The sequence below is a fragment of the Bufo bufo genome, chromosome 4, assembly GCF_905171765.1.
Source record: "Bufo bufo chromosome 4, aBufBuf1.1, whole genome shotgun sequence".
Lineage (NCBI taxonomy): Eukaryota > Metazoa > Chordata > Amphibia > Anura > Bufonidae > Bufo > Bufo bufo.
In genome coordinates this window covers 252,666,963-252,694,855 of record NC_053392.1, presented here as the reverse complement: position 1 = coordinate 252,694,855, position 27,893 = coordinate 252,666,963, and the positions used below count along the sequence as shown (strand labels likewise).

At 46.9% G+C, this 27,893-nt stretch overlaps 1 protein-coding gene across 1 annotated transcript in view; it reads right to left on the bottom strand.

Moving 5' to 3' along the window:
• The window catches only part of PSMD2 (proteasome 26S subunit ubiquitin receptor, non-ATPase 2), a 43,808-nt gene extending 16,645 nt beyond the window's left edge, over nucleotides 1-27,163 (bottom strand). Inside the window, exons 1-10 of the mRNA XM_040428514.1 lie at nucleotides 26,986-27,163; nucleotides 22,803-22,859; nucleotides 22,068-22,232; nucleotides 21,248-21,369; nucleotides 12,973-13,197; nucleotides 11,856-12,014; nucleotides 5,492-5,636; nucleotides 5,334-5,394; nucleotides 4,828-4,974; nucleotides 4,625-4,731 (exon numbers count right to left, since the gene is read on the bottom strand). Of these exons, the coding sequence (XP_040284448.1) occupies nucleotides 4,625-4,731; nucleotides 4,828-4,974; nucleotides 5,334-5,394; nucleotides 5,492-5,636; nucleotides 11,856-12,014; nucleotides 12,973-13,197; nucleotides 21,248-21,369; nucleotides 22,068-22,232; nucleotides 22,803-22,859; nucleotides 26,986-27,093 (1,296 nt within the window). The 5' untranslated portion in view covers nucleotides 27,094-27,163. The remainder of the gene's footprint in view (nucleotides 1-4,624; nucleotides 4,732-4,827; nucleotides 4,975-5,333; nucleotides 5,395-5,491; nucleotides 5,637-11,855; nucleotides 12,015-12,972; nucleotides 13,198-21,247; nucleotides 21,370-22,067; nucleotides 22,233-22,802; nucleotides 22,860-26,985) is intronic.
• Between the last annotated feature and the right edge of the window lie 730 nt (nucleotides 27,164-27,893).

Genomic DNA, 27,893 nt, shown 5'->3' with positions numbered 1-27,893 from the left:
ACGCGCGCACACAGGCGCGCGCGCTCACAGGAACGGAAGGTAAGAGAGTTGATCTCCAGCCTGCCAGCGGCGATCGTTCGCTGGCAGGCTGGAGATGTGTTTTTTTTAACCCCTAACAGGTATATTAGACGCTGTTTTGATAACAGCGTCTAATATACCTGCTACCTGGTCCTCTGGTGGTCCCATTTGTTTGGATCGACCACCAGAGGACACAGGTAGCTCAGTAAAGTAGCACCAAGCACCACTACACTACACTACACCCCCCCCCCGTCACTTATTAACCCCTTATTAGCCCCTGATCACCCCTGATCACCCCATATAGACTCCCTGATCACCCCCTGTCATTGATTACCCCCCTGTCATTGATCACCCCCCTGTAAAGCTCCATTCAGACGTCCGCATGATTTTTACGGATCCACTGATAGATGGATCGGATCCGCAAAACGCATCCGGACGTCTGAATGAAGCCTTACAGGGGCGTGATCAATGACTGTGGTGATCACCCCATATAGACTCCCTGATCACCCCCCTGTCATTGATTACCCCCCTGTCATTGATTACCCCCCTGTAAAGCTCCATTCAGACGTCCGCATGATTTTTACGGATCCACTGATAGATGGATCGGATCCGCAAAACGCATCCGGACGTCTGAATGAAGCCTTACAGGGGCATGATCAATGACTGTGGTGATCACCCCATATAGACTCCCTGATCACCCCCCTGTAAAGCTCCATTCAGATGTCCGCATGATTTTTACGGATGCACTGATAGATGGATCGGATCCGCAAAACGCATCCGGACGTCTGAATGAAGCCTTACAGGGGCATGATCAATGATTGTGGTGATCACCCCATATAGACTCCCTGATCACCCCCCTGTCATTGATTACACCCCTGTCATTGATCACCCCCCTGTAAAGCTCCATTCAGATGTCCGCATGATTTTTACGGATGCACTGATAGATGGATCGGATCCGCAAAACGCATACAGACGTCTGAATGAAGCCTTACAGGGGCATGATCAATGACTGTGGTGATCACCCCCCTGTCATTGATTACCCCCCTGTAAAGCTCCATTCAGATGTCCGCATGATTTTTACGGATGCACTGATAGATGGATCGGATCCGCAAAACGCATACGGACGTCTGAATGAAGCCTTACACGGGCGTGATCAATGACTGTGGTTATCACCCCATATAGACTCCCTGATCACCCCCCTGTCATTGATCACCCCCCTGTCATTGATCACCCCCCCTGTCATTGATCACCCCCCCTGTCATTGATCACCCCCCCTGTCATTGATCACCCCCCCTGTCATTGATCACCCCCCCTGTCATTGATCACCCCCCCTGTCATTGATCACCCCCCCTGTCATTGATCACCCCCCCTGTCATTGATCACCCCCCCTGTCATTGATCACCCCCCCTGTCATTGATTACCCCCCCTGTCATTGATTACCCCCCCTGTCATTGATCACCCCCCCTGTCATTGATCACCCCCCTGTCATTGATCACCCCTCTGTAAGGCTCCATTCAGACATTTTTTTGGCCCAAGTTAGCGGAATTATTATTTTTTTTTTCTTACAAAGTCTCATATTCCACTAACTTGTGTCAAAAAATGAAATCTCACATGAACTCACCATACCCCTCACGGAAACCAAATGCGTAAAATTTTTTAGACATTTATATTCCAGACTTCTCACGCTTTAGGGCCCCTAGAATGCCAGGGCAGTATAAATACCCCACATGTGACCCCATTTCGGAAAGAAGACACCCCCAGGTATTCCGTGAGGGGCATATTGAGTCCATGAAAGATTGAAATTTTTGTCCCAAGTTAGCGGAAAGGGAGACTTTGTGAGAAAAAAATTAAAAATATCAATTTCCGCTAACTTGTGCCAAAAAAAAAAAATTTCTATGAACTCGCCATGCCCCTCATTGAATACCTTGGGGTGTCTTCTTTCCAAAATGGGGTCACATGTGGGGTATTTATACTGCCCTGGCATTCTAGGGGCCCCAAAGCGTGAGAAGAAGTCTGGTATCCAAATGTCTAAAAATGCCCTCCTAAAAGGAATTTGGGCACCTTTGCGCATCTAGGCTGCAATAAAGTGTCACACATCTGGTATCGCCGTACTCAGGAGAAGTTGGGGAATGTGTTTTGGGGTGTCATTTTACATATACCCATGCTGGGTGAGAGAAATATCTTGGTCAAATGCCAACTTTGTATAAAAAAATGGGAAAAGTTGTCTTTTGCCAAGATATTTCTCTCACCCAGCAAGGGTATATGTAAAATGACACCCCAAAACACATTCCCCAACTTCTCCTGAATACGGCGATACCACATGTGTGACACTTTTTTGCAGCCTAGGTGGGCAAAGGGGCCCATATTCCAAAGAGCACCTTTAGGATTTCACAGGTCATTTACCTACTTACCACACATTAGGGCCCCTGGAAAATGCCAGGGCAGTATAACTACCCCACAAGTGACCCCATTTTGGAAAGAAGACACCCCAAGGTATTCCGTGAGGGGCATGGCAAGTTCCTAGAATTTTTTATTTTTTGTCACAAGTTAGTGGAAAATGCAGATTTTTTTTTTTTTTTTTTTTTCATACAAAGTCTCATATTCCACTAACTTGTGACAAAAAATAAAAACTTCCATGAACTCACTATGCCCATCAGCGAATACCTTGGGGTCTCTTCTTTCCAAAATGGGGTCACTTGTGGGGTAGTTATACTGCCCTGGCATTCTAGGGGCCCAAATGTGTGGTAAGGAGTTTGAAATCAAATTCTGTAAAAAATGACGAGTGAAATCCGAAAGGTGCTCTTTGGAATATGGGCCCCTTTGCCCACCTAGGCTGCAAAAAAGTGTCACACATCTGGTATCTCCGTACTCAGGAGAAGGTGGGGAATGTGTTTTGGGGTGTCATTTTACATATACCCATGCTGGGTGAGAGAAATATCTTGGCAAAAGACAACTTTTCCCATTTTTTTATACAAAGTTGGCATTTGACCAAGATATTTATCTCACCCAGCATGGGTATATGTAAAATGACACCCCAAAACACATTCCTCAACTTCTCCTGAGTACGTAGATACCAGATGTGTGACACTTTTTTGCAGCCTAGGTGGGCAAAGGGGCCCATATTCCAAAGAGCACCTTTCGGATTTCACTGGTCATTTTTTACAGAATTTGATTTCAAACTCCTTACCACACATTTGGGCCCCTAGAATGCCAGGGCAGTATAACTACCCCACAAGTGACCCCATTTTGGAAAGAAGAGACCCCAAGGTATTTCGTGATGGGCATAATGAGTTCATGGAAGTTTTTATTTTTTGTCACAAGTTAGTGGAATATGAGACTTTGTAGGAAAAAAAATAAAATAAAAAAAAATCATCATTTTCCGCTAACTTGTGACAAAAAATAAAAAGTTCTATGAACTCACTATGCCCATCAGCGAATACCTTAGGGTGTGTACTTTCCGAAATGGGGTCATTTGTGGGGTGTTTGTACTGTCTGGGCATTGTAGAACCTCAGGAAACATGACAGGTGCTCAGAAAGTCAGAGCTGCTTCAAAAAGCGGAAATTCACATTTTTGTACCATAGTTTGTAAACGCTATAACTTTTACCCAAACCATTTTTTTTTTACCCAAACATTTTTTTTTTATCAAAGACATGTAGAACTATAAATTTAGAGCAAAATTTCTATATGGATCTCGTTTTTTTTGCAAAATTTTACAACTGAAAGTGAAAAATGTCATTTTTTTGCAAAAAAAATCGTTAAATTTCGATTAATAACAAAAAAAAGTAAAAATGTCAGCAGCAATGAAATACCACCAAATGAAAGCTCTATTAGTGAGAAGAAAAGGAGGTAAAATTCATTTGGGTGGTAAGTTGCATGACCGAGCAATAAACGGTGAAAGTAGTGTAGTGCCGATTTGTAAAAAAGGGCCTGGTCTTTAGGGGGGTATAAACCTGTGGTCCTTAAGTGGTTAAGGTCACAGGATGGATAGGTGGGATGCCACTGCAGCGCACAAGTTCTCCTGCACCCACCAGACAACCTTAAAGGGGTTCTCCAGGAACAATATTTTTGCAGGTGCCTCCAGTATACCTCTGTAAACAGAAGACTCATACTTACCTGCTCCCTGCTGCCTCGTGTATGTCCATGTTCTGGTTCCCGAGCGGCGTTTACATCTGCTGTAGCATGAGCATGGTCACATGCTCCATTGCAACCAATGACTGGCTTCAGAGAAGGATGTGATCATGCCCATGCTACAACAGATATAAACACTGCATGGGGACCAGAACATGGACATACAGGAGGCAGCAGGGAGCAGGTAAGTAACAATCTTCAGTTTACAGAGGCATGCTGGGGGAACTTGCAAAAAAATCGTTATTTCGGGAGAACCCCTTTAAAGGGACACTGACAGGCCCGATAAATATGTTTATCGGGCCTGTCAGTGTCCCTTTAAGGTTGTCTGGTGGGTGCCGGAGCACCCCATAATCTCACCAAGATCTTACTGTTGCCGTAACATTAAATGATCTGTATGGCGTACGATCGTTCTAAAAGTATTTAGAACCTTATATCAACAACGTGAAACATATTCTTTAACTATAAAGGAAGTCTTACCTTAATGTAGTCCTCCGAAGAATATAAGTACTTGTCTATCTGAGTGAGACCTCCATCCACATCCCAAAGAAGGATCATTCCCAAAGAAGCAGCTGCACTCAGCATTCCTATTAACGCAGAGTTACATAAATGGCGACAAGTGAGAAACCTACTAATAATGCGGTGACTGGAAAAAAAACACAATGAAAGAGTTAAACACTCACCATGATCCTTGTTCTTATACAGCCACTTGTTTCCATCATCAGTAAGAAGCTTGTCCTGACCAAAGGCTGCATTAACAAACCCATTTACAAAGGAGGAAGCCAAATTCATCCTTGCGGAATCCACTTGAGAGCCACTACCTCCAAATCCTGATGAATACATACAATATGAAGCAATGCATAAATGACTTATGCTCACTTTCTACAGATTAAAGGGGCGTTGCCATCTTCGATATTTATGGTGTATCCAAAGGATATGGGTCCCAAGCTATGCCATTTCTATTCCTCCTGTTCACATCTATGGGAATTACAGATCCAACGTAGGACAACGAGGTCTGCTATGTCCATAACTCCGACCACCTCTACATTCAATCACAGTCTGGATACAGCAGTCAGGGGACCCCTGTTCTTCAGATAAGTGTGAGTCCAGGAGGTTGGCCCATATCCTGGGGATATGCCATAACTGTCTAAGATGGGAATGTCCCTTCAAATCACTTAACACAACTTACGGTTATTCTCCAGGTGGGTTTTGTAGATGTCGTCTGGCACTTTGGGCTCCATGATATCAAGCTAGAGAAGAAAAATAAAAGAAGAGGTGGGTATATAGCTAGGTTACAGTAGAAAAGGAAGTGCATTGAAAAAGCTTTGGGTAAATCACATTACTCACCTCACGAGCCAGAGCAAGGAAGTTACTATTAAGTTGGACGTTGGACATGATTTCCGTTAAATCCTCATACTCTTCGACATCTTCATTCAGACTGAGGTAGACTCCATGTCGGCCAAGCATAAATGCCATCTGCTTCTGAACAACCCTGAAAAGGACACATTTACATTTATGACAGTGGGAACAGGACTTAAAGATTCAGGATCAAACATGGTGACTAGGGTTGTTGCGATACCAAAATTTTGATTCGATTTCGATACCAAAGTATTGCGATACTAGATACCACGTGAAAAAAAGAAAAACACCAAAAAAGCAGAGTGCATTCCGCATTAAAAAAAATTGCGAATCGCGCAGTTTTTATTTATTTATTTTTTCTCCTGTTCTGGCGTTCACCGCATAGGAGATTTTTTTAAATATTATAATAGTTTGGACTTTTCGTACGTGGCGATATGTTTATTTATTGTTTATGCATTTATATATGTAAAATTGGGAAAGGGGGCGATTTATACTTAATATTTGGTGTTTTTTTTTTACTTTTTATTTAATAACTATTTCCCCCCTTAGGGGCTAGAAACTGGGATCTTTTAATCCCTTGTCCTATGCACCCTGATAAAGATCTATTAGGGTGAAGAGGACTTCACACTCTCCCTGCTGCCCAGCATAGTACATACAGCAGCAGGGAGATTACCATGGCAGCCAGGGCTTCAGTAGCTAACCGATTGGAGCCCCAGGATTACACTGCTGGGGCTCTGATCAGAACTGCCACCAATGAGAAGGGGAGGGGACCCTGTGGCCACTGCCAGCAATGATTTTAATACTGGGGGGTGGGGGTTGAGGGGGGCACCTGAGGGGTTAACTGCCGCTGATCGCAGCTCCCTGTTAGAGGCAGGGTGCCGGCTATGTAATTCTGCTGCCGGCACCTGCCTCCTGTAGGTCAAAGAGGACTTTTCATGGGTCCAAACATTGTAAACTAACTATCTGGCTATGTAGAGCGGCGCCCAGGAATCTCACTGAACTTATTAATTCTGTGCGCCGCTCATGTTCTCTGATGCTAGGCTGCGCAGTAGCACAGCTTAGTATCGATAAATGTCAAATCCCGGTATCGTATCGATACTGGGACAAAAGTATCGATATTTCGATACCCACAACAACCCTAATGGTGACAGTGACCTATTTCACTTTCATTCAATCTCTGTTCAGTTGTTTTTAGTATGTAAAACATAATGAAAACTGAAGGCTGTGAGATTCATTCCTTCCTTCATGCAATAATACAGAAATTTTGATATCCAGCCCTGGAAAATGACTAAAGGAAAATGACATGCAGAAATAACTCATTAGGAGGCGCCTCAGATCAGGGTATGTTCACACGGAGTATTTTCTGTGCTGAAAAAAAACTGAAGCACAATCCGCATTTTTATTTTATTTTTTAAGCGTTTTTTTCTCTGTCGCATTGTTTTACTCTGTTTTGGTGTGGATTTTCATTTTTACCCATTTTCAATGTGACTTATGGATGCAGATTCCATTTCAAGAATGGTCAATTATTTTTTAAAAGGGGATCAGTCAGCTCCAAAACACCCCCCAAACTAGAGTAAACGGTGTATAGTGTAAGTGATGGCGAGTCTGGTTATGTAATTTTTAGCTTCATATTCACTTGCGTTCTGATGCCGTGCTCCCATAAACCAGCAGTAAAATGCATTAAGTGGACTCAAGGAGTCCTCTCCATTATGTGTGTGAGCTCAGGAGTCCTCTCAATGCATTTTACTGCTGGTTTGTCAGAGTACAGCATCACAATGCAAGCGAGTATGAAGATAAAAATTACATAACCGGACTCATTGTCGGAGAGTGTTTTGGAGCTGACTGATTCGCTTTAAAAAAAACAAAAACAAACAAAAAACACAAGCAGAAACAAAAGACAGTTAGATAACCTAATACAATCAATAAAGATCTGCATGTGTTTTTGGTGTGGATTTTTGGCAAATCCACACCAAAAATCTGTTGTCTGAACATACCCAAAGAATGATACTGGCATATCTTTTATAAGCATTTCAAGGGGTTGTTCTAAGTTCCCCTTCACAGGGATCTCAAGTCTCCTGGAGGTTCAGGGAGTCTCCCTCTATTAGATAGCGGCTCCCTGACACCCGTGAGACAATATATCCCTTTATCCCGGAAAGGTTTACTGATAGCAGAGCAGAGAGATAAGAGAAGTGACAGGACAGAGTTTAGATTACAGGTTGAATTAACCCTTTAGGGTCAAATTGGCTTCTCAAAGAGATATATATGTTAAATGCATCCCTTCTGTCTCATTCAGTAGCTATAGAACTATTGAGAGAGATGTATTTTTTTTAAATACATTTACACATTTAACCCTCCATTTTAATTATATTATTTACCCCAGTGTTAAATTCACCCCCCCTGGATGCTTTAATCATATACATAAATATGATAATTTGGGGCAGGGTAATGAGCCCAGTCCTCCACACCATAGAGAAAAGTGTGCAGATACTGCATATGTTTGGAAAATGTAATAAAAAGTTTGTGAAAGAAAACAAAAAAGAAAACCTCCCTGAAATGAGAAGTGCACCTCCCTGAAATGAGTTTTTGCAGGTTGGGATGTTTGCCTTCACTCATTTACCATGTCTGAGTGGAGCATCTGAGCATTTCTAGCCCTGATGCTCCTCCTTACACTGCACTGCATGGCGCAGGACAAGAGCTGTTTGTTTACTGCCATTTTTTTTCTTATTATTTTTAGTCCCTCTAGGAGGCTACACTATTCAGTAGATGGCCTTTTTATAGCTTATACTGTAGTTCCATACAACTACAGTATAAATTCCATTTGTCCACATGCAGGCCGATAGGAACTGCAGCTCTAATATGCTGGGTCTCTTCCGAGAGACTCAGCGTATTAGAATGAAGAACCGGCTTCCCCGAACATCACATGGGGGAGCCAGTCCTCACCCAGAAACACGCGCTTCTGCGTTTTTCCTCATTTAGATGCCATGGTCGCACTTGACCATGGTATCTAAAAAGGTTAAATTGCCTGCAATCTGCATTATTGCCGGTCGCAGACATTGCCCGCCAGCAATGGCGCCTGTAGCATGCGCCATGTTTAACCACCTCAGCCCCCAGTGCTTAAACACCCTGAAAGACCAGGCCACTTTTTACACTTCTGACCTACACTACTTTCACCGTTTATTGCTCGGTCATGCAACTTACCACCCAAATGAATTTTACCTCCTTTTCTTCTCACTAATAGAGCTTTCATTTGGTGGTATTTCATTGCTGCTGACATTTTTACTTTTTTTGTTATTAATCGAAATTTAACGATTTTTTTGCAAAGAAATGACATTTTTCACTTTCAGTTGTAAAATTTTGCAAAAAAAAACGAGATCCATATAGAAATTTTGCTCTAAATTTATTGTTCTACATGTCTTTGATAAAAAAAAATGTTTGGGTAAAAAAAAAATGGTTTGGGTAAAAGTTATAGCGTTTACAATCTATGGTACAAAAATGTGAATTTCCGCTTTTTGAAGCAGCTCTGACTTTCTGAGCACCTGTCATGTTTCCTGAGGTTCTACAATGCCCAGACAGTACAAACACCCCACAAATGACCCCATTTCTGAAAGTACACACCCTAAGGTATTCGCTGATGGGCATAGTGAGTTCATAGAACTTTTTATTTTTTGTCACAAGTTAGCGGAAAATGCAGATTATTTTTATTTTTTTTCATACAAAGTCTCATATTCCACTAACTTGTGACAAAAAATAAAAACTTCCATGAACTCACTATGCCCATCACGAAATACCTTGGGGTCTCTTCTTTCCAAAATGGGGTCACTTGTGGGGTAGTTATACTGCCCTGGCATTCTAGGGGCCCAAATGTGTGGTAAGGAGTTTGAAATCAAATTCTGTAAAAAAAATGACCTGTGAAATCCGAAAGGTGCTCTTTGGAATTTGGGCACCTTTGCGCATCTAGGCTGCAAAAAAGTGTCACACATCTGGTATCTCTGTATTCAGGAGAAGTTGAGGAATGTGTTTTGGGGTGTCTTTTTACATATACCCATGCTGGGCGAGATAAATATCTTGGTCAAATGCCAACTTTGTATAAAAAAATGGGAAAAGTTGTCTTTTGCCAAGATATTTCTCTCACCCAGCATGGGTATATGTAAAATGACACCCCAAAACACATTCCCCAACTTCTCCCGAGTACGCAGATACCAGATGTGTGACACTTTTTTGCAGCCTAGGTGGGCAAAGGGGCCCATATTCCAAAGAGCACCTTTCGGATTTCACAGGTCATTTTTTACAGAATTTGATTTCAAACTCCTTACCACACATTTGGGCCCCTAGAATGCCAGGGCAGTATAACTACCCCACAAGTGACCCCATTTTGGAAAGAAGAGACCCCAAGGTATTTCGTGATGGGCATAGTGAGTTCATGGAAGTTTTTATTTTTTGTCACAAGTTAGTGGAAAATGATGATTTTTTTTTTTTTTTTTTTTTCATACAATCAGCATTTTCCACTAACTTGTGACAAAAAATAAAAAATTCTAGGAACTCGCCATGCCCCTCACGGAATACCTTGGGGTGTCTTCTTTCCAAAATGGGGTCACTTGTGGGGTAGTTATACTGCCCTGGCATTTTCCAGGGGCCCTAATGTGTGGTAAGTAGGTAAATGACCTGTGAAATCCTAAAGGTGCTCTTTGGAATATGGGCCCCTTTGCCCACCTAGGCTGCAAAAAAGTGTCACACATGTGGTATCGCCGTATTCAGGAGAAGGTGGGGAATGTGTTTTGGGGTGTCATTTTACATATACCCTTGCTGGGTGAGAGAAATATCTTGGCAAAAGACAACTTTTCCCATTTTTTTATACAAAGTTGGCATTTGACCAAGATATTTATCTCACCCAGCATGGGTATATGTAAAATGACACCCCAAAACACATTCCCCAACTTCTCCTGAGTACGGCGATACCAGATGTGTGACACTTTTTTGCAGCCTAGATGCGCAAAGGGGCCCAAATTCCTTTTAGGAGGGCATTTTTAGACATTTGGATACCAGACTTCTTCTCACGCTTTGGGGCCCCTAGAATGCCAGGGCAGTATAAATACCCCACATGTGACCCCATTTTGGAAAGAAGACACCCCAAGGTATTCAATGAGGGGCATGGCGAGTTCATAGAAATTTTTTTTTTTTTGGCACAAGTTAGCGGAAATTGATATTTTTAATTTTTTTCTCACAAAGTCTCCCTTTCCGCTAACTTGGGACAAAAATTTCAATCTTTCATGGACTCAATATGCCCCTCACGGAATACCTGGGGGTGTCTTCTTTCCGAAATGGGGTCACATGTGGGGTATTTATACTGCCCTGGCATTCTAGGGGCCCTAAAGCGTGAGAAGAAGTCTGGAATATAAATGTCTAAAAAATTTTACGCATTTGGATTCCGTGAGGGGTATGGTGAGTTCATGTGAGATTTTATTTTTTGACACAAGTTAGTGGAATATGAGACTTTGTAAGAAAAAAAAATAATAATTCCGCTAACTTGGGCCAAAAAAATGTCTGAATGGAGCCTTACAGGGGGGGTGATCAATGACAGGGGGGTGATCAATGACAGGGGGAGTGATCAGGGAGTCTATATGGGGTGATCACCACAGTAATTGATCACGCCCCTGTAAGGCTTCATTCAGACGTCCGGATGCGTTTTGCGGATCCGATCAATCTATCAGTGGATCCGTAAAAATCATGCGGACGTCTGAATGGAGCTTTACAGGGGGTTGATCAATGACAGGGGGTAATTAATGACAGGGGGGTGATCAGGGAGTCTATATGGGGTGATCAGGGGCTAATAAGGGGTTAATAAGTGACGGGGAAGGGGGGTGTAGTGTCGTGTAGTGGTGCTTGGTGCTACTTTACTGAGCTACCTGTGTCCTCTGGTGGTCGATCCAAACAAAGGGGACCACCAGAGGACCAGGTAGCAGGTATGTTAGACGCTGTTATCAAAACAGCGTCTAATATACCTGTTAGGGGTTAAAAAAAAACACATCTCCAGCCTGCCAGCGAACGATCGCCGCTGGCAGGCTGGAGATCAACTCTCTTACCTTCCGTTCCGTTCCGTTCCTGTGAGCGCGCGCGCGTTCACAGGAAGTCTCGCGCGATGACGCATATATGCGTGACTGTGCGCAGCGCTGCCACCTCCGGAACGCGATCCTGCGTTAGGCGGTCCGGAGGTGGTTAAAGACCATGCCAGTGCCAAAAGGGTTAATTTTGTATAGGTGAAAAGCAGGATACACTATTCAGTAAAAATAATGGATTTAAGTCCAATAAGAAAAGTTTCCTAGACACACAAAATGAACAAATAACTGCTACTTACACATCCTTGCAAGAAGTGAAGATGTCTTCCACAAGTTCCATGTCATTTAGGATGAGCGCCAAGCGCAATGCCTCTGGATAACGATTGAACTTTCGGAAAATAGACAGAGCACAACGCAGGAGGGACGAGTTCTCGGGTTCAGGGACATAACTCACACAACTGAATGGAAGGTAAAGAAATGGTTAACCACATGGACTGCACATTAGGTAACTTCTGAAGAGATTTATAAAAAAAATAAAAAAATAATAAGTTGCAGCACGGGCCTGGAAGAGGGGCCTCACTACTACTCTACTATTCAACTCAGCCTTTGCGCTACACATGACTTTCCTAGACTGCGTTTGCTACCGATTTTGTGAATCTAAGGGCTGTTTCACACGAGCGGATGCCGTGCGTGACATCCGCTCCGTGAATGACAGCCAAGACCCGATGCAGACTGCAGAGGCACGGAGCATTAACATGATTGATAATGCTCCGTGCCTCTCTGTGATCTCTTTACTACGAAATCACAGTGAGATAAAGTTGTCACTGTGATTTCGTAGTAAAGAGATCACAGAGAGGCACGGACATTATCAATCATGTTAATGCTCCGTGCCTCTGCAGTCTGCATCGGGTCTTGGCACTTTCACGGAGCGGATGCCACGCACGGCATCCGCTCGTGTGAAACAGCCCTAAAACCTTCAGAAGGACCAAACTTTCCTCACACCTCCGACACAACGGCATGAAATTATTTTGGTGTGATATCACTCTGATAAAGGTGTCCAGATCTCTTTTGCAGCTTACAGAATGATAGCAGAATTCATATTAGTTGCTACAGACGACAGATTTGGCGTTGTCAGAAACCTGTCAATGTCCTCCCGGCTGACCTTACCTTACAACATGGAGCATGGATACTAAGGACCCATGGCCCTCTTCTCCTGCAAAATGCACGAAGTATGAACATCCACATGTCATAAACCATGAAGACTGAGCAGGTCCAACCACTGATGGTTGTGCTGTTAGCAGCAATTATCTAAAGTATCAGGAGCCAAGTAACGAGTGAAAAAAAATCTTGACAGATAACTCATTTGTGAACTGGTGCGTCTTTAGGTCACTCTTTTTTCAGATTTGACATACTCACCTGGTGAGGTAGAGGCAAACTTTAGCATATGCATTGTCATCAATGTACTTTTCCAGCATATCCATTTGCTCAATTTCCATGAGCAGGTCGCAGGCTTCATGTTCAGTATTGTGGGCCATATTGTATGGGACAATCTCCTTCACCAACGTCAGCAGTGTATCCCGCTGGGATTTATCGGATTCTTCCACTTCTTGCCACTCTTTGGCAACCTCCCCTGCCAAGTGCCTAACGGGAGCAAAGTGAGAACCTGATACATTTCAGGAAGTCTTGGAGGGGGGTTGTTACATATTAATCAACATTTTAGAGAGTGTACCTAAACCTTCATAATTACAAATTATTTTTACAATTTACTTAAATTTTTTTTTTACTTCTAGTGAAATAGGCAACTGAAGATCAAATGCCTATCACACTTTGCAATCCGTATTCGGTTAAACCGCTGGCCGAAGCAATGCCGCTCTGCCTGTACCAGCGCTTTTCTCAAGCCTGGCATAAATGTGTCTGGTTGACTCCCTGGTGAAATCGATCCCATTTGAGGCTCGAGTGAGCACAGGCAGAGCAGCATGTGCTATGTCAGCACCTGCCCTGCGTTTTGCTAGTATCCTGTATCGATGTGTTATGCCAGGCCTGAGAAGAGCAGCGCTGGTACAGGCAGAGCAGAGATGTTCTGGCCTGTACAGCGATCAGTGCGATAGCAGGGGAATCCGTTCTCTAGTACACAGCAGTACGGATTGCAAAGTGTGACCGGGCCTATTTCAATGGGAAAAGTAAAACAATAAATAAATATTATATATATTACAAAAATAATTTTCCTCACGTTTAGAATAGATTTTAATAAAGTGTATTTAAAACAGTGTTTAGGTATATTTTAAATAATGGCTACAAACTGATTAAAATGAATTCACAGGAGTATGCGTAGCTTTAAGAAAGAAGAATGCCTAAGGGCTCTTTCACAGGAGCGGATGCCGTGCGTGACATCCGCTGTGTGAAAGACAGCCAAGCCCCGTTCCGGACAGCAGAGACACGGAGCATTAACATGATTGATAATGCTCAGTGCCTCTCTGATTCTTTTTACTACAAAATTACAGTGACCACTTAATCTCACTGATTTTGTAGTAAAAAGATCACAGAGAGGCACGGAGCATTATCAATCATGTTAATGCTCAGTGTCTCTGCTGTCCGGAACGGGGCTTGGCTGTCTTTCACGCAGTGGATTCCACACACGGGATCCGCTCGTGTGAAAGAGCCCTAAGGGTGGCAGAAAAAATTGGATTTTTTTGTACTCACCGTAAAATCCTTTTCTCGTAGTAGGCATTGGGTACACAGCACCTTGGGTATATGTCCAACTACCACTAGGAGGAGACACTAGACCTAAAAAGTGTTGGCTCCTCCCCGTTGGGCTATACCCTCTCCACAGGCACTAGGCTAATCAGTTTGTACCAAAAGCAGTAGGAGAGAGAAGAAAGGCAAGGAACCAACAACTCCCATACCGGGAAAGATCAAGAGACCAGCCCGGAGAAGCGGAAGTAAAAAACATAGGGTGGGATCTGTGTCCCCCAATGCCTACTACGAGAAAAGGATTTTACGGTGAGTACAAAAAAATCGAATTTTCTCGTGCATGGCATTGGGGGACACAGCACCATGGGACGTCCCAAAGCAGTCCCCGAGGGTGGGAAAAGAACAGCCAAGCCACCTGTTGGGCATACAGGTGTGAAAGAACCATGTGACCCAACAGGAGAAAAGCATGGAATAGGCAGGAAGCCGCATAACAAGGGAGAAACCCCAAGGAAGCCACAGTGACGACTGCCAGCACCCCAGGACAAATGCCTGGGAGAACGACCCAAATGCAAGAAGGAGGCAAAAGGGAAAACCCGAGCTCAGCCGAAGGCTGGAGAGAAAAGTAGGACAGCACCACGTATCGGAGCTACCTAACATTCTAATAGTCTCAGGTGAAAGAACAAAGACCCTGAGGCCAACCCCTGACGGGCCAGGGGAGCAAGGGAACATGGAATCACTGAAGGCCAAACGAGTGAGGGAAGCCATAGCAAGGCTCACATGTGTGAGTGGAGCGGGTCTCCCCTCACCGCAAAGCAGGTGAAGAAGTTAAGCGCCCTATTGAAAGGAAAAAATCCCAAAAAGGCGCTAAGGGAAACCGCCAACCCTTGGAAGGGGAGGGGGTTGTAAGTAAAAACCAGAAAAAGAGAAAAGATAAGACCTGCATCCCCAAACTAGGGGACGAGGAACGAGCCTCTGAAAACAAAATACTGCTGAGAAGCGCAAGACCGGAGAAACTCCGGCCAAATTAAGTATCAGGGAAAAAAGGGGACCAGATGCAGGCCTAGGAAATCTCAGCAGGGGGACACTGGAGTGAGGGAAGCCATAGCAAGGCTCACATATGAAGGGAGCAGGACTACCGCCACCGCAAAGCAGGTGATGAAGTGAAGCATCCTATTGAAAGGTGAAAACCCCAAAGGCGCTAAGGGAAACCGCCACCCCTTGGAAAGGGAGGGGGTTGTAAGTAAAGGCCAGAAAAAAGAAAGGATAAGATAAGCCCTGCATCTCAAAAACAGGAGACGAGGAACGAGCCTCTGAAAACAAAATATCGCTGAGAAGCGCAAGGCCGGAGAAACTCCGGCCAAATGAAGTATCAGGGACATGGGAGGAGAAGGAGAGCACTCCCACCAGACTAAGGAGGAAGGTTCTACAAACAGGAGGAAGTCCCTCCCGAAGGAGACCATAAGGTGGAAATGCAAACGGTAGCACTAAACCACTCAACACCAGGTACTTGACGTGGGAGGATGGGAAGATAAACACGAATCCCAAGAGGTCCACAAGGCTATTGGAACCCGCAAGGGGAACAATCAACCCAGGCCCCTCCCAAACAACGATCATCATACAGAATCAGTGTGGTCAATAGAACGGGGACAAGGAATCTAAAAAGGAGTACCCGCTATGGGCTCACAAGGAACCAGGAACTGAATCACCAGAGGACAACAAAAACCAGAATATCCAAGAAAAAAAATTAAAGGAACCATTATATGGGAAGGAACTGGTCATGGACAACTAGCCATTCAAGAATAGTGTCTAGCAATCTGCATACATTGTCCCGGGGAGGGCAAGTACAGCGGCTTGGGTTGTACCACATAAACAACAGACACCCATATGCATAAGGAATGGCGAAGTCGCCATAAAAAAAAACGAGTGACTACACGAAATGTAGAAACCAGCTGCGACCGACATACAGAAGACTCCCAGGGGGAGAGAGTACCAGACGGGCGCAGACAATAGCAAGGTCCCAGGGGACTGCCCTCTGTTAGATAGTACAACTAAGCAGAGAATATAAGGGAACACCCGGACCCAGAAGGAACTACGGAACCCTGTCCGATGCCAGAGGAATCAGCAGAAAATTCTGCTACTAGGCAGGTGTGTGGCGCTCAGTGGCTCTGTCCCTAACTCATTAGGGAGGACGTCCAGCGAGGATAATGTCGCTGACCCCAGAAGGATTCCATGTGGCGGAGGACATCCGGTGATGGCCGAAAACTGCTGCAGCGGCCGGTGCACACCAAGCTATGTACCCCAACACGGAGAAGATCCAGTGGAGATCACTGTACTCCACCAGGAATGGTCCGCCCTGTAATAGAAAACAATGCGGGTACTCCTTTATAATATGGGGAACGCGGAGTGCAGCAGACAGTAGTATTTGATAGGGATGGCAAAAGCAACCCTAGCACAAAAGCCAACAACCACCTGGCCATGGTGTAGGGAGCGTGGTTGTATGTGGACCACCCATCAGATCAGCCCTATACTGGGCAATAGACCGACAAGGTGGAGGAGGAGGTTGGGCTGGCCCACTCCTGCCAGATATGGTTACCATGTACATGCTGAACCAAGATGGCCGTTGTGGACAGTGCCTTGAGAAGTACAAGGAGCACGACAGTAACGGAGTGGCAGATGTATGGAAGAACCAAAAAGGGAAGTAACCAACATCCGCAGCACAGATTAGAGCCCGGGGAAGGAAGCACCCAGTAATACAGCAACTGTATGGGCCACAGATTGCACCATAGGGCCCAGCACATGGGTACTAAAAATACACGCCTAAAACCGAGGTAAAGTGGCTGCATGTTGCGCTCTAAGGAGGGTGGAAACAATGCCACAGCATCCGGGAATGCGACCGCATTTGGAGAGAGCAGGTCCTCAACCTGTAAGGTAGAAATACAGCTGTGTAGTGCAGAGATACGACCAGAGAGGTGCAATGGTACAGCATCTGGAGATAGTAGAGGTACTAGATTTAAGATTAGAGCGATGTGGCCTCATGGAGCACCCTAGGACCAGAGAAGTGCAACGGCTGCCCCGTAGCAATGGTACCTATATTCCGCTCGGGAAGGGGAAAATAGGGCCGCACGGTACCACAAAGAACGACAGGTGCACACCACAATTAAGTAAGTACAATGGCAACTGAAGGAGGCCCTCTATTCCACCAGAAAAGAGGGAAACAGGGCCACATAGTACACCATAGAGCCAGACAGGTGTAACGGCTGCAGCATCAGAGACGGTGCAGGAACTCTAAGAAGGGAGTAGGATGGCTGTTTGGTGCACACTATGATGAGGTAGGTGCAGTGGCCACGGCAATACAAGGTGGCCTCAATATCTCGTCCGTTAAGGGAGAAATAGTGCCGCAAGGTACACCATAAGGCCAGACAGGAGCAAGGGCAACAGCCTCTGGAGATAGTGAAGGTAGGGGTGGGCGATATGGCCTAAAATCTATATTGCAATATAATTCTAAGCATGTGCGATATGCGATATATTGTTTTCTATATTGGGGGGGGGGGGGGGGGTGTTTAAACTTTTTTTTTTTTTACTTTTTATTTAATAACTATTAGCCTCCTTAAGGGCTAGAACCCTTGTCATATTCACCCTAATAGAGCTCTATTAGGGTGAATAGGACTTTACACTCTCCCTGCTGCCCTGTGCTTTGTGCAAACAACAGCAGGGAGCTGACCATGACAGCCAGCCTCTGATCTGCTCCCCCCAGCCTCTGATCTGCTCCCAACCCACCCCCCCCTCCCTCCCTCCCCAGTATTAATCATTGGTGGCAGTGGCCACAGGGTCCTCTCTCTCCCCCCCCCCCCCACCCCCATCATTGGTGGCAGTGGGCAGTTCCAATCGGAGTCCCAGCAGTGTAATGCTGGGGCTCCAATCGGTTACCATGGCAGCCAGGACGCTACTGAAGTCCTGGCTGCGATGGTATGTTAGTGAGCAGCATTATACTCACGTGCGCCGTGGCCGCCGGTCGCTCCTTCTTCTCATAGGTCTGTGCGGCGCATTGCTAATGCTATAAACATTAGCAATCTGCCGCACACACAGAAGAAGGAGCGCCCAGCGGCCACGACGCACGTGAGTATAATGCTGCGCACTAACATACCATCGCAGCCAGGACTTCAGTAGCGTGACTCCTTGCTGCCATGGTAACCGAACGGAGCCCCAGCATTACACTGCTGGGACTCCGATCGGAACTTCCCACTGCCACCAATGATGGGGGGAGGAGGGGGACCCTGTGGGTGGCCTGTATATCTCGCCCGGTAGGGGGAAATAGTGCCGCATGGAACACCATAGAGCCAGTCAGGAGTAATGGCTACAGCATCTGGAGTAGGTGTAGGTACTCTAACCTATGAAAGTAACAAGGCGGCTGGAAACAGACAGATGTAATCGCCACGGTATAGAAGCCGGCCTGTATTCTCTGGTACAGGCACTACAAAAGAACCTTTAGAGGCCGAGAAGGGTTGCCAACCCTACAAGTGGCATCTGCCTGAATCATCAGCTTGCCCAGAATATAGCCCCTGGATAGGGGAACCAGGAAGGTCTGTCGTGTACAGCCTACGAGGACGTACGTACCAGAGACACCGCGTAGGTGTGCCAGCTGTTAAGCACGGAGACGACTGCCTTACCTGTGCGGTAATTACCTGTGCAGGCAGGAGAGCGCCATCCAAAAGTCCACTAGAGGGGCACCAAACCTGGGTAGGGTAGGTTCCACCGTGCACGTTTGTCTTGACCTCACAGAGGGATTCTGCATGGTGGAAGACCGCCTGATGCTCTGTTCCGAGGGAATCGGTGCAGAGGTGTCCCCAGATGCAACTGACAGAAGGCTTCGTCACCAGCCTCAGGCCTGTCCTGGGGGACCCGAGGATTCCGAGGAGGGGTGGAAGCTAGTTGAGACCACCCGAGGAGGGTCCGTGGGCTACTCCTTGCGTGACCCTGTACCTGAGCGTGACCCATCTGTAGGGAGGACCCTGGGGGGATGGAGAGGAGACCGCAATTTGTAGGCAGCGCTCCAGCAACTCCGCCAGGGATTGGGCGAGTCAGGCAAGGATCCCATGGCTTGACATGGAGGGAGCCCATTCAGGGGGGACCCACACACAAAAGGTTGGGAGGGGGACAAGGCGATCACATGGAAACCTCCGTAGACAACGGATGCACATGATACGTGGCGATCCGATAGGGAGGCTGTCACGACGGACGTGCACTCAGTATAAAAGATAACACACCAACCAGGCTCTGGACGAGAGACAGGGGAAGGGTCACCTCCTAGTTTATCCCTGACCTCTTTCCCTGCACTGCTCAGCCCACAGACAGACCTTGAAGGTAGGTGTGCTGTGTCCTCCAGCCTGGACTGACAAAACCCTGAACTCCCTGAGATGGTGAAGTAGGGAGATTGCGAGCAGGCTGCTCGCACAGAACCTGGATGGGATAGATGACACAAACAACCAAACTAGAAATGACACTTATCTTCTGAGAGCAGGAACTGACAGCCAACCTTCCCTCCAAACTTCCCAGACCAAAATGATCAGTATAATCCGCTCAGAGCACTTAGCTGGAGGCCATTAAAACTAATGACTCCACCCAGTGCACCTGATGAGAGGCGGATCCAGCACGGCACCAAAACAAATACTAAACTCATGCTGCAATCCTGGCCGACCTCCGCACATCGTCAGAGTGGGGCATGACAGAGGCTGGGAGAGGAGGCCCTCATAGAGCAGCAGGGCTGTCCTATCTGTCCCCGGATGTCACGTTCCCCAAGAGGTGCTGCAGCAGCTATAGAGCAGGTGGCAGGGCTGCAGGAGAATGCAGCAAACGAGAGGGGAGGGAGGGAAAAGAGCCTGCGGAGTAATTCAGCCAGAGGCTGCCTACCAGACCCCAGGAGCTGTGCAGCGCACCCCAAGCAGGAGAGCAGAAGATGGCGACCCGGAGAGAGCACGAGCCGACAGCCGGAGGAAGAACCGCCCCTCTGAGAGAGAGCAGGGAACCTGGAGCTGGATTGGCAGGCAGGAGAGGCCCCTCCCAGGCTCCCCCCACGGAGGGGAGGTGACGGAGTAAGCCTGGGAAGGACAGAAAGTGGGCGGGGAGTTGTGGCCTAGTAGGCCCGAAAAGCCGGGGGCTAAATTAGTGGAGCGTGGCCGAGGACGAACGGCCGCGATCGCGGAAGTGCCCCAGAGCTGCTGCGACGAACGGGGGCCAGGTGGGGGAGAGAACTTAAGAAGCGACCCCCAGAGAGTGAAAAACGGAAGGCCAGGGGGCTTCTGGGGCCAGGATACAGCTGGGAGATAAAAGTTTCTAATGGGGCCTGAATCCACAACCTACTGTATCAGAGGCAAGGCATTTACCCACACAGCAAGGAGAGCTGTATTAGGTATGCGGGAAGGGAGGAGAGGGAGGGGAACGCGCGCAGGCCCGGGAAGGAGAGTGGGAGACCCTAATCTAACATACTCACCCTCAGACATCTTCAGGCGCAGCAGTAACCACCCCCTCAGCGGACTCAACACGTGAACAGTGGGACTGCCGGAATTCCACTGCGGAAGCAGATTTGGGTACTGGGTGGCTGCCAGGTACCTGAGTACACGCCCGCAGGGGGGCAACTAAAGTGGAACACGATGGAGCCAAAAATAAAATAAAAAAGTAGCAGGATGACCTGCACAAAAAGTAGGTCAGGTCTGCCTCCTATGGACACTAGAACAAGACTGGTCTGCCTAGTGTCTGTGGAGAGGGTATAGCCCAACGGGGAAGAGCAAACACTTTTTTTTATGTCTAGTGTCGCCTCCTAGTGGTAGTTGGACATATACCCATGGTGCTGTGTCCCCCAATGCCATGCACGAGAAACATTGAATTCTCAAAGCCCTTTAGGCCTCTGTATTTAGTTAGCTGGAGTAACCAACATGTAGAACCTCCACTTATATCAGTCAGTAAAGACATGAGGAAAACACCCAGACATGGTTTCCTGCCTTACCTTACGTATTCATGTCCCCATGATGCCAGTTCTTCCTGTGACCCAAAGAGTCGGTACTTAAGACATTCTCTATCACCACTCATAGTCATAGCAAGAACGGAAATGATATCAGCAGCAAAACGCTAAGGAAAGAGAATAAGCAATCATTATCAAGTGTAATCCCAATTCTAACTAAGAATATAAATAGCATTTACTGCATCAATCCTATTAAACCCAAATTATGCAGAGCTCCAAACAAGCACAAAAAAAAAAAAAAAAAAAAAGGGGGGGTTTTCCACCTTCATCTGGAGGATCTGTAATTTGAAGGGGTTATCCAGGAATTAAGAAAATACTTAAATATTACTTTATATTCCCAAATACCTTTCATTAGCTATAATGTCTCGTTTTGTCTAGGTAGCAATCATTAGGAGAAATAAAATGGCCGCCGTTCTATTAGTGCACACAAACCCTGTCCTAATCATACAGGAAGAGAAGTTACTTCACAACACTGAGGTAAAGAGCTGCCGCATCCTCCTCTCTGCTCTGCTTGTCAGGGATAATGATCTTGAATACAGTATAATATGATCTTCAGCTGACGTTCTGTAGGAATGGAGTTCATGAGGCGACATGAAGTACAGTGGTCGGTCTGAAGTAACTTGTCCTCCTGTGTGATTAGGACAGGTTGTGTGTGTACTAATAGGACGGCGGCCATTTTATTCCTGCTAATCACTGCTCTCTAGACAAAACGAGCCATTATAACTAATGAAAGGTATTTGGGCTCTAGACATCCCCATAACACATTAGACTGGTTTTAAAACAAAAGTACCAACCCAACACTCACCTTATTTTCTCCAGGTTCCATACTCTCATATATTTCCTTCAGTTTCCCATAATGTGGTCTCAAGAACTTCAGAGGTTTGGGAACAGAAGTCATAGAAGTGGTGGAAGAGCGAATCTGTCTACGGAGTTCCTCCAGAGCCGGTTTGTAAAGTGAGCTATCCTTCTCCTAGAGGGGGAAAAACCCATTCGTTGTAAATGCAAAACCGGACCTTTTGTTTGTAGAGGACCTGTCATGTCCTCCAACATCGGTGTCCACTGTTCAACAGATTCCAGCACGTTTTTTCCCCCTAGTCGCCCCCCTACCCTTCCCAAGCAATCACCATCGGTGTCGGTAGTTTTGGCAGGCACTTTGAGGCAATGCACTATCTAGGGGACATGATTCTCAGCTATGAGTAAACCTGCGCTCCGATTACCACTGATCTCCCCCTCTTCACAATACATGGACTCAATAGGATACCAGGATCGGAAACTATTTGCACCGATTGCCTTGGAACATGGGGTGCCTAGGGCAAAAAAAAGCGAACCAGAATCTGTGAAGCAATGGCTACTGGGAGGTAAAGGCCACAGCCTTGGAGGACGTAGCAGGTCCTCTATAATTCCTCATGGCAATAGGAAGGAAGGAGGCAACAGGAACTTCTCAGAGCAGGGACCATATATATCAAACTGACAAAGTGATAAAATGATGGGGATGCTCCCCAGTAAGCACATGGTGAATATAGAACAGCAGGATACTGACCCCCAGTCTCTCCACAAGCATTTCAAGTTCATCCTGCAATTGCTTGTCTTCTTCCGACTGTGAAAACAAGAATATGAAGGGACAGGTTTATCGCAATGTTGTATGGTACTCATGAGCAGTTCTCCCTCACAGTCCGTGCCGCAAAGTAGTAATCAGCACAATAAAAGTGGAAAAAATGTCGCATGCCGTTCCTCTAAATCAAGACTCTGCATGACAATATGATGGGTAGTGGGAGAAACGAGGCTGGTGTACATGACCCCAGTGCAGATTACTGGAAGGATACGCCATGTACCCAGCACTGATGTAGGTGGTACACTGGCTTACAAATAAACAGGTCCCAATACAACTGCAGCTCAGAAAATCAACTAACAGGACCAGACTGTAGGAGGACTTATTAAGAGCGAGCCCATGTACGTAGCCTTACAACAGGCTGGCATCATCATGACTTCTACATACAGACCTGTCAAGGCAGATGACAGCTTAAAGAGGTGGTCTCATTGTAGGCACTGGTGGCATAATCGTTAGGACAAGCTACCAGTGTCACCTCTGGGATGGCACTTATCTCAAGAACACACACTATACATGTGCAGCATACTCTCTATTCATTTCTGAAAATTGCTGAGTAAGGGCTCTTTCACACCTGCGTTATTGTCTTCCGGCATAGAGTTCCGTCGTCGGGGCTCTATGCCGGAAGAATCCTGATCAGGATTATCCTAATGCATTCTGAATGGAGAGTAATCCGTTCAGGATGCATCAGGATGTCTTCAGTTCCGGTACGGAACGTTTGTTGGCCGGAGAAAATACCGCAGCATGCTGCGCTTTTTGCTCCGGCCAAAAATCCGGAACACTTGCCGCAAGGCCGGATCCGGAATTAATGCCCATTGGAAGGCATTGATCCGGATCCGGCCTTAAGCTAAACGTCGTTTCGGCGCATTGCCGGAGCCGACATTTAGCTTTTTCAGAGTGGTTACCATGGCTGCTGGGACGCTAAAGTCCTGACAGCCATGGTAAGTGTAGCGGGGAGCGGGGGAGCAGTGTACTTACCGTCCGTGCGGCTCCCCGGGCGCTCCAGAGTGACGTCAGGGCGCCCCAAGCGCATGGATCACGTGATCGCATGGATCACGTCATCCATGCGCATGGGGCGCTCTGACGTCATTCTGGAGCGCCCGGGGAGCCGCACGGACTGTAAGTATACCGCTCCCCCGCTCCCCGCTCCTACTATGGCAACCAGGACTTTAATAGCGTCCTGGGTGCCATAGTAACACTGAAAGCATTTGGAAGACGGTTCCGTCTTCAAATGCTTTCAGTACACTTGCGTTTTTCCGGATCCGGAGTGTAATTCCGGCAAGTGGAGTACACGCCGGATCCGGACAACGCAAGTGTGAAAGAGGCCTAAGGGAGCTCAGCTATTTTCTGAAGTCCTATAGAAATGACCGGAGCGTGCACCGGCTCGGCTACTTTCAGCAGTACCATAGAAATGAATGGAGGGTGGCCGTGAAGGCATGACTGCTCTCTCTGCACAGTTCAGGGGGTCCCATTCTGGAGATGGGACCTGCACCTATCCTAGTGATAAGCCCCCAATGTCCAATATATAACAACCTCTTTAGGCTACATGTGTCTGTCGTGCAACTTCTTGTCGCCCAACATTTATTCCATCGTAGTCAATGGTGCGACATGCTGCGACGCAAAAGTTGGATTTTAGTGCAACTTACGCGTTGGTCACAGCATATTGCTGTACAACACCATTGACCATCATGACAAAAAATGTTGCGCAACTCTTCAGCAACACATGTCGCAATGTAGTTATACCCTTTTTTGTTGCCGTGTATCCGTATCTGGAGCTTCCAAAAATGTGCAAGTCATTAAGGGCTCTTTCACACGAGCGTGTCCCTTGTGGGAATCATGCTCCATGTGAGAGGGATTGTGCGGTCTGGACTACAGAAGAGCATGGTTGCCTCTGCCTAACCTTCCTGTAACAGAATCATACTGACCTAAAGCTGTCGGTATGATTCCGGTACAGAAAGGTGAGGCAGAGGCACACTGCTTCAATCATGCTCTTCTGTAGTCCAGACTGCACGATCCCTCTCTCACACGGAGCACGATTCCCGCAAGGGACACGCTCGTGTAAAAGAGCACTAGGACTATATCTAAGTACTGGTTTTACATCCAGTACTTAGGGTACTTTCACACTAGCATTTTTCTTTTCCGGCACCGAGTTACGTCCTAGGGGCTTAATACCGGAAAAGAACTGATCAGTTTTAGCCTAATGCGTTCTGAATGGAGAGCAATCCGTTCAGGATGTCTTCAGTTCAGTCTTTTTGACTTTTCAGGACAGAGATAATACCACCGCATGCTGCGGTTTTATCTCTGTCCATTTTTCCAAAACACTTGCCGGATTCGGCATTTTTTCGCATTGAAATGTATTAATGCCGGATCCGGCCCGAGTGTTCCGGCAAAACGGATCCGTTTTTGCGGTCTGCGCATGCTCAATGCATTTGTCATACAGATCAGGATCCTGATCCGTCTGACAAATGCCATCAGTTTGCATACGTTTTCACGGATCCGGCAGGCAGTTCCGGTGACAGAACTGCCTGCCGGATTCCTCGGCCGCAAGTGTGAAAGTACCCTAACACTAACTGATCCATAGAAACAGCTCACATTTAATAAACACTTGTATGTAAGTGAGGGACTGCTGATACAGCGATTCCTGAATTGTGTGAGGTGTATGGGCAGTGGTGCTGCTGCGGTACCATCACGTCCCCTTGGCTGCCTGCCTGTTATGAACAGAGAGCCGGTAGCTACTGTCATGATGCCCTTTAAAGGGAACCTGTCACCTGGAATTTGGCAATAGAGCTGAGGACATGGGTTGCTAGATGGCCGGTAGCACATCCGCAATACCCAGTCCCCATAGCTCTGTGTGCTTTTATTGTGTAAAAAAAAACGATTTGATACATATGCAAATTAACCTGAGATGAGTCCTGTCCCTGAGATGAGTCCAGCATGAAGGAGCCCAGCATCCTCAGAATCTCCTCCTTGCTCCCCGTCAGAAAGCTAGAGCGCCGCAATCTTGCGATGTGTGAGCTAGCGAATGCGCAGTGTCGTCATAGTGTTCCTTCCCTGTACTGGCATCAGTCTCAGGGATTGAACTGCGCATGCGCTAGCTCGTGCATCGCGAGATTACGGCGCTCTAGCTTTCTGACGTCGGGGAGCAAGGAGGAGATTCTGAGGATGCGGGGCGGTGCTGGGCTCCTTCACAGGTTAAGGCCTCATACACACGGCCGTGTTCAGCGGCCGAGAGCGGTCCGTGGTAACCCGTCCGGGATTCCTGCTGACAGCAGGAGCGCACGGCTTTATTGGTTGCTATGACGCCGTGCGCTTCATGCCGCTGCTGCACTATAGTAATACACTCGTATGATCTATACGAGTGTATCACTGTACAGCAGCGGTGGAATGAAGCGCACGGGGTCATAGCAACCAATGACGCCGTGCGCTCCTGCTGTCAGCAGGAATCCCGGACGGGTTACCACGGACCGCTCTCGGCCGCGGAACACGGCCGTGTGCATGAGGCCTAATCTGCATATCTATCAAATCTTAGAGCTATGGGGACTGGGTATTGCGGATGTGCTAGCGGCCATCTAGCAACCTATGTCCTCAGCTCTATGCACAAAATCCGGGTGACAGGTTCCCTTTAACCCCTCCTACACTCTCGGTCAGGCACAGTTTAGGACAGCTACAGGAATCTGATTTCCTTGCTGTCGCACGCCCCGGTTAGCTGACCCGTAGAGGCTCATAGGGGGAGCTGGTATTCAAACACAGGGAACCACTACTGATCATACAGATTGAGGGGCCCTGGTGTGGATGTCATGTCTGGACCTCCTAGTCCTGTGACAACAGTTCAACTTCTGCATTAACCCATTATGGATGACAATAGCGCTGTCAGCAGGGCAGGGGATAGAAGGTATCACATGTGCGGGCAGATCCTGCCCCTGCTTCACCTCCAATCACGGTGCCACTTCCAGTACCAGTCAGCTCTGCACACCAGTACGGTGACACAGCATGTGCATGAGCCGGCTGCACCCCCATGTGAACCTGTTATGGACGAGCCGGGGTGACTCAGCTCTCTCCGATCTAGGCCGCTGCCTCTCTGCTGCACTCAGCCAGCTTCTTCCCTTCCGTATCTCACCAGTTCCTGCTCCTCCTTCTTATCCTTCGCCGGATCGCGCTTCTCGCCGCCGGCCTCCTTGCCTTTCCCGCTCGGGGTTGTCTGTTGACTCCGGCTCTGTTCTTCCATGTCTGCCGATGAGTCTCAGTACAGAAGCATACAGACCGGCGGATGTACGCATGCGCAGATAGCACGTAACTAGACGTCAAACGCTCACGCAGAAAGAAGCGCCGCACATTGGGCGTTCCATTGTCCTAGTGCTGAGCATGCGCGGTCGGTGTCACGTGATTGGTCATTTTTGCGCTCCACTGTGTAGTAGGTTACTGCCCTATTGGTGCCCTTCAACGCAGTATGCCACAAATGTACGACTATAATATGCGTACTTATCTTTTCCTGTCTGATAGGCCAGTGGTTGTAATGTATTATTAATCCTTAGACCTCTTTCACACGAGCGTGACGGATTAGGTCTGGATGCGTTCAGTAAAACTCGCGCCATTTTGCAGGCACGTTCAGTCAGATTTGTCTGCGATTGCGTTCAGTTTTTTCCGCCCGGGTGCAATGCGTTTTGATGCGTTTTTCACGCGCGTGATAAAAAACTGAAGGTTTACAAACAACATCTCCTAGCAACCATCAGTGATAAATGCATTGCATCCGCACTTGCTTGCAGATGCAATGCGTTTTTCACTGAAGCCCCATTCACTTCTATGCAGCCAGGGCTGCGTGAAAAACGCAAAATATAGAACATGCTGCATTTTTTACGCAACGCAAAATTAATGAGTGAAAAAAAACGCTCATGTGCACAGACAAATTGAAATGAATGGGTCAGCATTCAGTGCGGGTGCAATGCGTTCACGTCACGCATTGCACTCATGTGGAAAAATCGCTTGTGTGAAAGGGGCCTTAGCGTAAACCTAGACAGTCTATGGCCC